At 37.5% G+C, this 12,722-nt stretch overlaps 1 protein-coding gene across 1 annotated transcript; it reads right to left on the reverse strand.

Moving 5' to 3' along the window:
• Window positions 1-1,813: 1,813 nt before the first annotated feature.
• Window positions 1,814-12,068, reverse strand: LOC124646134 (large neutral amino acids transporter small subunit 1). Its single transcript, XM_047186213.1, has 5 exons — window positions 11,245-12,068; window positions 7,483-7,701; window positions 4,804-5,074; window positions 3,675-3,999; window positions 1,814-2,433 (listed from the first exon to the last, which is right to left on the reverse strand). Exons 1-5 carry the CDS (start codon window positions 11,528-11,530, stop codon window positions 2,041-2,043), a joined length of 1,494 nt encoding a protein of 497 aa, XP_047042169.1. The 5' UTR covers window positions 11,531-12,068; the 3' UTR covers window positions 1,814-2,040.
• Window positions 12,069-12,722: the final 654 nt, after the last annotated feature.

Raw genomic sequence — 12,722 nt, forward strand, 5'->3', positions numbered from 1 at the left:
GGTATAGGTACAATACACATAGGGCATTAGGAATGGTGCTTCATACAAGGTAAAATTTTGTAACGTCGTTGCATAGTGAACAAAATATACAATGATAGGAAATTGTCAAGGTAGGAAGCGACCAACCGGGACGTTGTGTTGGACACGCAGTATATTCATGCATGCATAATGTTGGGATGGTTTTTACCCGACTGCAAAGAAGGATTATGTTTAACGCTTTATCATCAACGTAATGTTTTAACGAAAAGAAGTAAAGAATTGCCCCACACGGAGAAGTTATCGTGATGATCAATGAACCCTAAATCAGCCACCACGCTTTCAAGGACTTATTGGTATGGTCACCGTCCGTATATCAAAAGCCATTCAAGGTACTCATAGATACTTATACACATAGACAGCAAGATTTTTTAAATCTCTTTATCTTACTGACTGAAAGCCTACTCTTGTTCCATATAAAAAGATTTTGTCTTCCAGGGCCGTTCGAAGAATCCCGTAGCGTTAAGTTAAAGGCTGCGCCCCCAAACGGTCTCTTCAGTGGTGATGACGACACCCATAGTTTCAGTTATACTTACATACACTACGTTTGAAATAACTTGCCAGATAGGAAGTTACCTTTGCCTTTTAACAAGGATCCTAAAAAAAATATGTACAGTCACACACCTGATTTCAGATTCGATGGATAATTATTAGTACCTAATGCTTAAATGAAAATAAGGTAAATAACAGTTAAGGTTTAAGTACGACTACTGAAACAAAAATTCACCACATTCTGTTCAACACTAGGGACTGTCTAACAAAAGCGCCTACATGTATATTACGACTCGGTAACATGACTGTAAATGAGAGCTCAAGCACAGGGGCACTAACATTTAGATTGATAAGCTAACCAAGTGTTTAAGAGGTCTAACTGTGATGTGACCTGCTATGTTCGATGTTGGGCTCTAACGGGATTTCGTTCTAGGTGTCTTATTTCCTTTTCGTATTCAATCACGTTATAACTAGCTGTAGATTTCAATAGCCGTTTAGATAAAAAAAAATAAGCTTTAGCTCCTTGTCCAGTTTCCTTTATGTGATAAAGGAGATGGTTTTAAAGATTTAAAGGTAGATATAGGAAGTATTGCACAATATAAGTCTGGGATAGTATTCTGAAGATTGTATCTGATCTATCTTAACTCGGTTGTGCTACTTAGAAGAAATATAGAAATTGCGCAACAGCTTGCATGTATTTTTTTAAAGTGTCTAACTATTTGTGCAAATATCGATGGGTCTTTTTGTGATTAGTTACTTAGGTGCTTTATTTTACGTCGTGATTAGGATTTGGTATGACTTGATCAGGTTGATGATTTACCCTTAACTGATGATAAGAAATTAATCTGGGTTCTATGGCATACCTACTAACTACTACTACTAGCATTTAATGCTGGTTGAAGTAGATTTTATCAATTCATTACATTCGAAAGTTAATAAATTATATTCGTCGTAGGGCAAGCTTCAGGAGAACCTACCGAGGTATAAGTAATACTGAAAGGATCTCAACGGGTGTCTTGCATAGAGAACTATGAAGTCATCTGAAAGCACAAATTGCGAATGCAAAACGGCTAAAAGCTATGGCTTTGTCCCTCAATATCTGTGCTGACCCTAAGTGGTCCTTGCGACCATGAGCCTTATGAAACTTTCTTAGTCCAACTGAAATTGCAATAAGAAGTAAGGAGTAGATACGATTATGTATCTACTATAATAGTGCACATCAGCTAAATAAATAAGAAATGTGACGTACAGGATTGGTGATAACATCTGAATAAACACACGTACGAACAATGATTGCCTTGTATTATCAAATTGTCATATACTTAACATCTATTCACATATAGATTACTTAACCTACAACTGCATAGGAATCATCAACTTATCTAAGTTATAACAGATCTGTACTTAATATTATGCCAGCCCATATGCCATGCAAATTGGCATAAAACAGTAAAATTAAAATAGCAAAAATAATTAATCAGATCACAATATATTATCAGATAATAATAAAGATCATAAATCCTTGGAATCTTCGGGGAGACAGAGGAATATTTTGGAGCAGGCGAGGTTGAAGGCGTTGCATACTGAGATCATCCATTGTGGTTTGTTTTGCCAGACAATGAAGATGAAGTATACGGGGACTCCGATAGCGATGAAGGCTACGCCGATGCCAACTTCCATGGGATGTGTGAAGCAGGAGCAGATCACTACAAAGGTGCAGATGATGAGGAAGGATATTGGGAGGATGATGTTAACGCGGATGGGACGCTGGAGGTGCGGCCGGGTGAATCGCATCCACAGTAAGCCGGCGACGGACGCCAGGGTGAAGAGCGCCTCCACGGCAGTCACGTACACTATGAGCGACTCCACGTTGTTAGATAGCAGCAGCATCAACGTCGCTATGCACTGGAATATAAAAAATGTATAGTTTACTTCATGATAATCTGAAAACATTTTTATGGCCTTAGTTGCAATTTTATTTGGCATCATTTTAAAGGGGTACCTACATCTATGGGCTAAAATAAGGCAAGAAAGAAAATAAAATCTATTTATAAAATATTGTAATAGGTGGGAAAGGATACATTTTTCTTTCAATAGGGCCTTTAAATATTTTAATGAAAATCTTCCTAGAGAAGCCGAATAAGTAGGTTCGAAGGGCAGGTAATTTAAAAATAAATCTAGAAGTGCTGGATAAAATCTTAAATAAGGAGGAAGTATAAACGTGTTACTATCATCAGGGAAGTAAGTGTAACATCAGTTCCAAAACATGTACCTACCTACAGTAGGCAAATAAGGAGGAAGTAAATTTTGGCTGACTAACGTCTGCGTTGATAGAGCGTTTGCCGATAAACATGGTGGTTATCCAGTTATAATGAAGTAAATAATGGCTATAATAACAATTATATAGCTTGAAATTTATTTTCCACATTGTTATATTTTAACCAGTGGACGTCAATTATATAAAGTAACTACATCATCAATAAACCGATTACAGTGAAAACGTAATCGGATGTCATTACGGATACTCAGAAGCCAGTACGTCTGACAACAAGCTGGGTTGAGGAGGTCAGACAGGCATTCGCTCCGTGTAAAACACTGGTACTCAGGTGCATTCGTTTAGACTGAAAGTGAACCCCTACATACATATGTAGTTGGGAAAAGGCTCGGGAGATAGAGATGAGTGTAAACGTAAATACTGAAATAATTAGGTTCCACTTTAATCAACTTTCCAATATGACCGTGTCAGAGAAATCATCATAAAATAACACTATCCCGTTGATCAAATCAACTAAAAGTAATTAAAAAGCTTTAATTAAGGTGACTAAATGAAAACATTGATTACCATGTCAACTTATCTTGTTGCAGTTAATATGCTTTTTGATATCTTACACGTTTCACTTTGTAGTAACCTTCGTTATAAACCAAGTAAAAAATAGATTTTTGACACTTTCATACAAAGAAGCTAAATAATAAAGCGATATACATTAACAATTGTGTACGAATAATTTTATTACATGTGTAAGCTGTTGATATTTTCTTTCTTTTCTTTTATATTACCTACATACACACATAATAATCTGACCGTACTCCTATAATAATCTGGCCGTAACCATAGATATTAGAAGGAATGCAAAACCAATACTTACAAGGAACAACAACGAAGGCACTGGAGTCAACCTTCTGATATCAATCAGAGATATCGCAAGTGGTAAGTGTCCATTCCTAGCTCCAACGAAGAACAGCCTTGACGAGGCATAGATAGCTCCGTTCAGGGAGCCAAAGGTGCATAGAGCGACGAAAAGTGGCATGACCCAGGACATCATGCCAAGGATCTTGACGCTGAAGGTGACGGCGACGGCTTGGGAGGAGTAGATCTCATCGTTGGTGAGGACAGCGAAGTAGGCCACGTTGGTGAGAGCGTAGACAAGGGTTACCACTGGCATGGAGATGCAGATAGCGCGAGGCAGGTTTCTGGAAGAAGATAACAGAATTTTGAGCATTCCATATTTGATTCATGAGATGCTCTTTTTTTCTTAATGGTCTAGGTGGGTCTTATCAATTTGTTTTTTTTTTCAGAAAACTTGCAGGGAAAACATCGAGTCGGATCCTAATCTATTTTCCTAGTCTGGGGACTACTAGGAATAAAAGCACGGGAGACCGGTGTCTTAAGTTTTGTTTTTCTTAAATGTGCATTTCATATTTGTAGATTGAGAATTAAAATAACTTATCTTTAAATGAAATCGAAGTAGGTATGACTGATAACGCTGAATGAGTTGCAAAATTCTCACACTTTCTTATAAATCATCACGTAATAGGTAGGTACCTAATTATCTATGTCAATTAACTAATTAAGAAACAAATGAGTTTTGATAAGTTGATATGTATAAACAAACAGTTGGAGTATTCTCATGATTCATTAAAGTTTACACTAAAGTGATGTACGATTATTATTGTGTTTACAATATGATTAAACAATTGACCCGTTACTATGAGATGAACTAGATAATGACGGCGAAAATATTATTGGATCATTAACTAATGCATCGCATAATAAGATCTGTTAATATGAGAACTTTGTTCAAACGAGCTTATCAACTTTCAATAATATAAGTAGGTCTGTACTATTGTTCGTTACCAACAATAAAAGTCATTATAAATAAGGACCTAAGAACCACGATAATAATAATTGATATCGTCACGCGTGCAACGTCTGGTTATACATATTTAAGAATTTCAATATTCAGAAAATAAATTAACTATCTTTTGACAACTCACTTATATGGCTCTTTCAATTCTTCGGTGACGAAGTTTAAGTAGTTCCATCCGGAGTAAGAGAATAGTCCCGTATAGAATGCGATGGCCAGCTGGCCGGGCTCCGTGATCGTACCCTGCATCATGTTCTCCAAGTTCTCCGTGTGCCCGGAGAATAAGTACCACAAGCTGGCGAAGAATGTCACCAGCAACGCGAGAATTTTCGCCGCCGTGAACGAATCCTGAACTCGCGTCACCCACTTAACGTTGTAGCAGTTTATAACTGTTAGGAAACCTGGAATGAAACAATTGAACAAATGAGATTATTATTCATGATTACACGCAACATATTTGTTCTGATGAATTGTGGTGGTAAGGCAGCATGTACCTACATTGTTTGGGACTTACAATGCAGAAAGGAATGCTAAATGGAAAGACCCTCCTTTGAAACTACGAACCTGACACACATATGCAAAAATTCACCAGTGTACATAAATTGCTAGTAAGGCGGGAAGGATTTTTGAATTCAAAGCTATCTCACAGACGGTCGTTATCTATGAGCCAAATCTTAAACACATAACCTAATCGGTCAATGGAAATTCCTTGCTCTTACGCACAATGTGGGTCAATACTCGTACGGAAGCCATCGTTTACATTGTAATGGCAAAATCGGGTCCAGTTATTAAGTGCCCTTACTATACGTTGAGCGTGATAATTCAGCACAAGAGCGTGTGTCAGTACCATGCGGGAGGAAGCTCTCATTATCCTGTCAGGCGCAATCAGCTCACCAACCGCGCCACATACACCTATATACCTAGCGGGAGATAAAGAAGCGGACACAGTTGCCCTATTGGCGTGACAGCCAATGGCCTCAAGCACAATACTTCGCTTTACAATGATAGATCGCGGGATCGTGTCTTGTTAGACTATCTTCCGTCACAAAAGGGCTGAGTGGCAATTTGACGAGTTAACATTTTCTATTAGATCGATTTTTAGAGGTGAATTAGGAAAATAGGAGCACAACATATTTTTACAGTGTAGTTTCTGTTCTTAGGTTCATTAGAACAAATTAAGGCAAGTGCAGAGTGATAAGGTCAAATATTGCTTTCAAGAAAAATACATTACCTCTCAGAGTACCTACCTAATCATTAGGTAAATGTAAGTTAGACATATTCCTATAGGATAAGCAGTTAAGACATCCAATTCAATAATTGCACTAAATTATTATGTCTGATGAAAAAGGGGACATGATCGAGTTCTGCAATTGCTTTACAATCACACAAAAGGCCTTTACGAACAAGATCTGCAATAACCGGCTCCCCTAATTCTTAACACTTCCTAATTCGAAAAACGCAAATAAATCGCTGGAACTCAATTCCAGGGAATCAAACCGGTTCGCAGCATGGGGTGATGATAATGCGTCCTCTGACGGCGAAAAATGATTTCTTATTGTTGAGCAAAACACGAGGCATACTTGTGAGAACTGCGTGAGAGAATTCTTAAAATCATCGAACAAGTTTCTGGGAAGCAGAACATCGATACAGGTTTCATATTGAGATTTCTGAGTATGATTAAGATTGCAATATGTGTGGACCTTATCCATAAGCAGCCAATACCATATTGGGATGGAAATCGAGTACGTATCGAATAGCTGTACTATAATAACAACGGCAAATATGTCGAAGTCACATCTTTTGATTTGTCTCAAATTCTTTTGAATTAATTCAGGATACTGTTTGATAATGCAATAAATTATACTGGTTACACAACAAAATAAAGATGACTTTGTATCAATTGAAGTGAATAATAGCGTTGGTTAGACGCAAACAATACCGTCTAACGAGGCTACGCAGAGCAAACATTTGTAAGAACTGTGTAAACATAAAAAATCGGTCTTATCCAATCGGCCTAGTAACTAACTGGGGTAGCCCTTGACGTCATCATTCCCATAATCGGCTTGTAGTTACACAGTCAAACTTGACATGAAATGGGGGGAAAAAAATGTTTACTCAAACACGTGTGTTCGCTCCCGGCTTCTGTGGGTCATTAACCGGAGAATCTCTTCTATTTATTCTCCAAGGATAGGTTATTTTCTGCTTTGTCGATCATCACGATTAACAAGCATTTAAATAAAAGACGATCTGGGTATAGTAGTCACCATTGAATGTTAAGTGTGGCACCAGACACCACATGTCTTTAACTTGACATTATTTTATTTACGAATCCATCCCACGCGTGGCAGCAATTAACTAATCGCGACATAGATACTGCAGATGACATTAGAAGCAGACGCACTGGTGAAAACTTAGCTTTGCAAAATTGATTTAAGAAGGCTGTCCCTATAATGTAATATGCAGTTTTCAAAAAAGAAGTTGGTTGGGCATGATATATTAATTTGTTTTACCTATACTTTATCAATTTGGTCAGCCTCATCGATCTAGTAGATAATCTCAAGCGGAATAGTGAGCGTGGGTTGACATCTGTAGTCAGGCTTGGACTGCTCAGTTTTAGGACCATTTTATCCTTTAGTAAAAGACAATTCGTTAATACGTAAAAATATATGATGTCTCCCTCATTTCAGCTCGTTCTTGGTTGCACCTTTGCCCGAGCGCTTTAGAGCCAGGGGTCGTCTAGCTTATGTGATGTTATGCTTATACCTAGGTACTAGGTTAACAATACGATCAATAATTTCTGGATACTAACATGTAATTGAAGCAGCTATGAGGCTCACAGCACTGGCAGGCGGCGAGCAGGCTGGCCAAAGAGGTTTCAGTATGTTCTCCGCGAAGGTCAACGCTGTGATGGCATTGCCTGTGGGCACCAGGATGAAAAGAGCCACCCACAGGTACAGGAACGCTGGTAGAGGTCCGAATGCTTCTCCTATGTAAGCGTAGTCACCCCCTGACTTTGGAATCATTGTGCCTGAAATTGAAACTCTATCATTACATTTCATTGAGAAGATACTGAAGCGGAGGCAAGCTTAGTAGATAATATGGCCTATTTTATTAAATGCAATTGGATGAGAACTGGTTTACTCATTTTGAAAAGAGAATCTGTAGATATGTTATATCGCTGAGGTCCAATTTTTGGCGGATGGTAATGGCTTTATGGTAAGGGGGAAATCAATGTTGTTGTTTCGTGACATTCAAATCTTACTCGTAGGGTGGAAGATTACTATGATTAACAAATTGTACAACGAGAGCTATCTACAAGGGAAGCCCTTTTTATGCATAACCCTCCTGTATCGCTGTTTATCATTTATCATATTTTACGGACGATTTAATTGGAGCACTCACTAGACGCATCTCAAAAACCTTGGCGCTCAAAATATTGTTAGCGTCTTTTCCTATTTTGGAAACTGACTGATGTAACATCATTGAATAATTTCATATGTGGAGAACAACGTAATTTGCATATAAATATAATGAATACGTTACAGATACCTACGTAAATTCATTTGTACATAGTTTTATACATCTCACGCACGTGTTTCAAGTGCAAGAGGTGGAACATTGTAACTGTTAATTCGAGGTCACGATTTTTGGCTGATGTAAAAACTGTTAACGGTTACTGATTATCAAATATCAATACCTAACTGCCATTATTATTAGTGGAGCATTATCCTCTTGTAACCTAACATAATGAAACATAATCGCATGAGTCAATCGAATTTAGATATGTAAGTACACGACCGTAAATATAAACAGTAGGTATGTAGATAGTTGCATTACTAACCCTAATCCCGACTTAAGGTCAGCATATTATTGGAATTCTTTTCTTAACAGCGCGCTAAATAAATAGAACGTTGCTGTTGACCGATGCATGTCTAAACGGCTTTTGTTCATATGCATAAAGCATTTAAAATCTTCGTTTCCGCGTGCAGAGTTCCAAAATAACTTGACATTTGACACATTTTCGATTTGCGTTAGATAACCGGTCAAATCTAATTTGAACCAGTTCAAAATCTTAAAGCATGTTTAATTAATGCCAACTCTATGATCTGCCACATGGCGATACTGAGGGATATTTAGTATTTACTGTAAAGGTAGCATTCGTTATCGGCAATAATTATATTCATAAACCATACCAAAACATTGAAGTGTGTTATTGTTCATGATTACCTAATCGTTACAAACACGTGTGAATTCTGAGTGGTCCAACCCTCCGAGTAACTCCGTTATTTGTAAAATGTCACGGTCTGTTAACTTTAAAATTTGGGTCAGTCTACCTCGTCAAAACTGCCAGTAAGCAGCTGCCTGTATTCAAATTACAAGGTACAGCAAAGAGGGGTTGTAAATTTTGCGAACGTTGTTTTATGAGTTTGTCGTTTGCCAGAACTTTACGATGGATATTACAATATTTTTGGACTATTTTTGTTCCATTGTGGTTTGTTTGCGTTCCGTGTTTGTCATGAGACTACCTATATCAATGTATTAGGTTCTGTTCGAATTTGTTCACATTGCATTTCAATTTTGAAAAATGTAAAGTCATATAATATTTAATATTATTCCAGGTTCCAGGCCAGTTTGGCCATAAAATCCCCGATATGATATGAGAATAATTTTATGGCCCTCTAAAGATAACGCCGACTAACTGTATTTAATTTTGTCCTTCCGCCATAAAATGTTTCAGGGGTTTCCTGATAGAAAAAATTGAAATGACTGTTAAAATGCTTTTGTTCGATTTTATTATTATAATTTTTACTCGCCCTTACCCAATGGGAGAGAGAGCAAGGCGTAAAACTACGATAGGTTCTTATAATAAACTTGTGTATCTTCATATATTTATGCTTTCTTATGTTATTTGAAGCCACGCTGAAAATCTTGAATTCTCAATATAGATACCTAGGTAAGGCAGAATATATCTGACAATATTTATGATAAGGTATAAAAATCCTAGGTAAAGGCAGTACCACCTGCAAATAGCGTTCGTTCTCAGTCGATAACTGGGTTATACGGTGATGTCTGCATTGCGCCTTAGGTCAAGTCTTTCATAGAAGGAAAGTAGGCACAAACTGCCATAAGATGTAAATATATAATAATAAAGAAACAAATAAAAAAAATATATATATAATTTAGGGCTAGTAGCAGACGTGACCTTAATTTATAACTAAAGCAGCTTTAATGTTGTTTTTCAAGGACTTTCCTTATCATAGTTTGTACAAAGTTTATAGTCAAGGATCAAATAAATAACGGCTTTGAAGATACCGCAATAAAACATTCTTACGCTAAGTTGAAACCACGTGCTTTTATCAAATACCCAATCAATGGTTGAAAATTAATAATTCGCTTGGATACCAAAATTAGATTCTGTTGCTAACTGTATAACATTGATTCTGGTACTTAATTAAACTTTCGTTAAGGTGTGAATGAACATAATTTATACGAATCTTGATACTTATTAAATGACCAAGTGAAGTATATCTATTTGCACTTCGTATTTTGGGGATTCTACAGCCCATGAGATCTTTTTAAGATTTTGCTCAGATGGCTAAGCAGAGCAAGCTAATGAGGTTATTGCATCATCTGTCTTGAACTCTATTCAAGCTGCTTCGACGGGAATTGTTTGAAGAGAAAGGAGTATTGTATGTCTAGCCTCTAGGTAGGTACATAAAACCGACTGCTCGTTACTAGTGTGGATGATTTAACCAGGGCCGCGATTCTCCTAATTTTACTTAAGCGTCATACGATTCACGTTCGACTCGATTCGACTGAGATCCGATCCCGACTCGATTACGATTGAAGTATATGTGGCATTCCGCTATTTTTTCTTTGAAATAAATGTATTTATCCTTTTCTGTCATTCAATAATGAATCATTTTGTCTGCAAATGATTTACGATTGCAAAATGATTGCACAGCAAACTACCGTATGGACCAAAATCACCAAAATAGCAGACCAATCGCACACCAATCAAATGTCAATCGAATGCGATTGGTCTTTTATTAGTAGCAGAATGCCCGATATGGTTAAAACTGCTATTGCGATTCGATTTCTACTCGATTTTGACATTATTAACTTAGGAGAATCGGGCCCCAGGCGCTAAATCCATTCAGTTTTTGCTCAAACTGAATGGATTTAGTGCCTTAGAAAAATCAAACATTTTTGAAGTGCCAAAAGGAATCCTATTCGAATAGATAAACGTTTCTTATTGGATTTCAGCTATGTTGTCGGGTAGATTACAATTTGATCGTAATTTAACAACGCGGTTTGAAGAATAGTTAAGTTCCGGGGTGTTAACAGTCGTTATGCTTATTTAAGAAATGCGACATATTTGATTTTACGTGATATTATTGTGATAAGTTTAGCGTAAGATGATGAGAGACAGCAGCACCTGTAGGTGTTAGCTGCGTAACAGGTGAGCAACGGGTTCAATACACCTTGATAACAGAATTAACGCTTGTAATTAATTAATGTTAACCGTGACGGTAACACTTTGCTTCTGCGTGATATATTTTTTACTCACCTAACTCTGCATAGCAGAGAGCTCCGATCATCGACAGGAAGCCGGAGAGTACCCATACGATTAGTGCCATGCCCTTGGAACCGGCATATTTTAGTGCTAAGCTTGGAGACACGAAGATTCCTGAACCAACTATCACACCAACTATGATAGCCACTCCATTCATCAGCCCCAACTCTTTCTTTAATCGAACTCCTTCACTGGACTCTTTATCACCAGATTCAGTACTCTCTGAATACATTTCCATCGGTTTCGGTGGCAGAACATCAATATCACTCACTTTCGCCATGATCAACGTTTATAAATAACAAATTCTTTGTGGAAACTGGCGACTTGAATGACGAACACTAGTAAAATTAAACACTTTTACACATTGTCAAACAGCAAGATGTAGCACAGCCGAAATTCTGAAGCACCGTCATACAAACATTGCATCACACTGCGGTGTGAGCTGCGGCGGGAAACACCACGTGCGGCGATGAACACCATCGAACTACCATGGACTGATAAAACTGCTCCTGCGGCTTACTAGCCGACAGTAGCTGATAACACGATACCGACCAATAGTAAATATTACCGTGGAACAATTCTGTATTATTGCATTTAGGTTAATATATTCAACACATTTAGGACACCTGTTTTAAAATTAAGCAAGAGACCTTTTGTGTTATCGTTTTTCAGTTACGGAAAAATTTAAGCTTAATTTAATTTATAATGAGTATTTTTTAAGATTGGTATTTTTCCCGGTCGCGATCGTGTCTATATGTTACGAGGAGTAGACGTCCGGCGTGACGTCCGCTTGCCTTACTATTCACTAAGCTACTTTACAAGTTAACCACGAGCACAGTCGTCTGCGTCCGCGTGGATGACTCAAACACGTAACGGCATGGGTGGAACACCATGTCGAGTTAAAATCAACTCTAACGGCGAGGTAATTGAGTGTACTTTCATTGAATTATGGGTGAAGAGAATTCACTGCCAAGTTCGTACAACTAGTTTTTTTAGCTATCTCGTTCTCACCATCCTATGTGCACCACCACGTGTAGCTTTGGCACAATTATTTTCTGAGCGATAACTGGCAAAATAAGCGACACTGATAAAGTACCGCCACGTTTGATGATGGGCACGTTGACCGCCTATAAGAGGATTATGTTCTTCACATAAGCAGGATATGAGCAATTCATTTATAGCATGTTCGCTGCAAAGAGGTCAATGACAGTCCGGTGATACGAGATATCAATCCGTATGGTGAAAGCTGCTGTTTCCCATCTCACTTGTAGTAATCCAATAAGCGTATTGCTTTAGATAGGCAGTGCTACCTACTTCTATATAGTGGATTATTTCGTTACTATTATTATATTAATCTTTTCTATTATTTTTCTCAGCTGAAATAATGAGGAGAAACTTGCAACTATTTTAGTTAGCAATGTAATATTGTTTTTTAAGTATATTTTCTTATCATGTTATTCAAAAAGGAGTTT

Source organism: Helicoverpa zea, chromosome 3, assembly GCF_022581195.2.
Source record: "Helicoverpa zea isolate HzStark_Cry1AcR chromosome 3, ilHelZeax1.1, whole genome shotgun sequence".
Classification (NCBI taxonomy): domain Eukaryota; kingdom Metazoa; phylum Arthropoda; class Insecta; order Lepidoptera; family Noctuidae; genus Helicoverpa; species Helicoverpa zea.

What these genes read in the sequence shown, in the direction of transcription:
- LOC124646134 (XM_047186213.1), bottom strand. Translation starts at nt 11,530, where the DNA reads ATGGCGAAAGTGAGTGATATTGATGTTCTGCCACCGAAACCGATGGAA. An exon ending in TCTCTGCTATGCAGAGTTAG is followed by an intron (nt 7,702 to 11,244) that starts GTGAGTAAAAAA and finishes TTTCAATTTCAG; the next exon opens with GCACAATGATTCCAAAGTCA. An exon ending in CATAGCTGCTTCAATTACAT is followed by an intron (nt 5,075 to 7,482) that starts GTTAGTATCCAG and finishes GTTTCATTCCAG; the next exon opens with GTTTCCTAACAGTTATAAAC.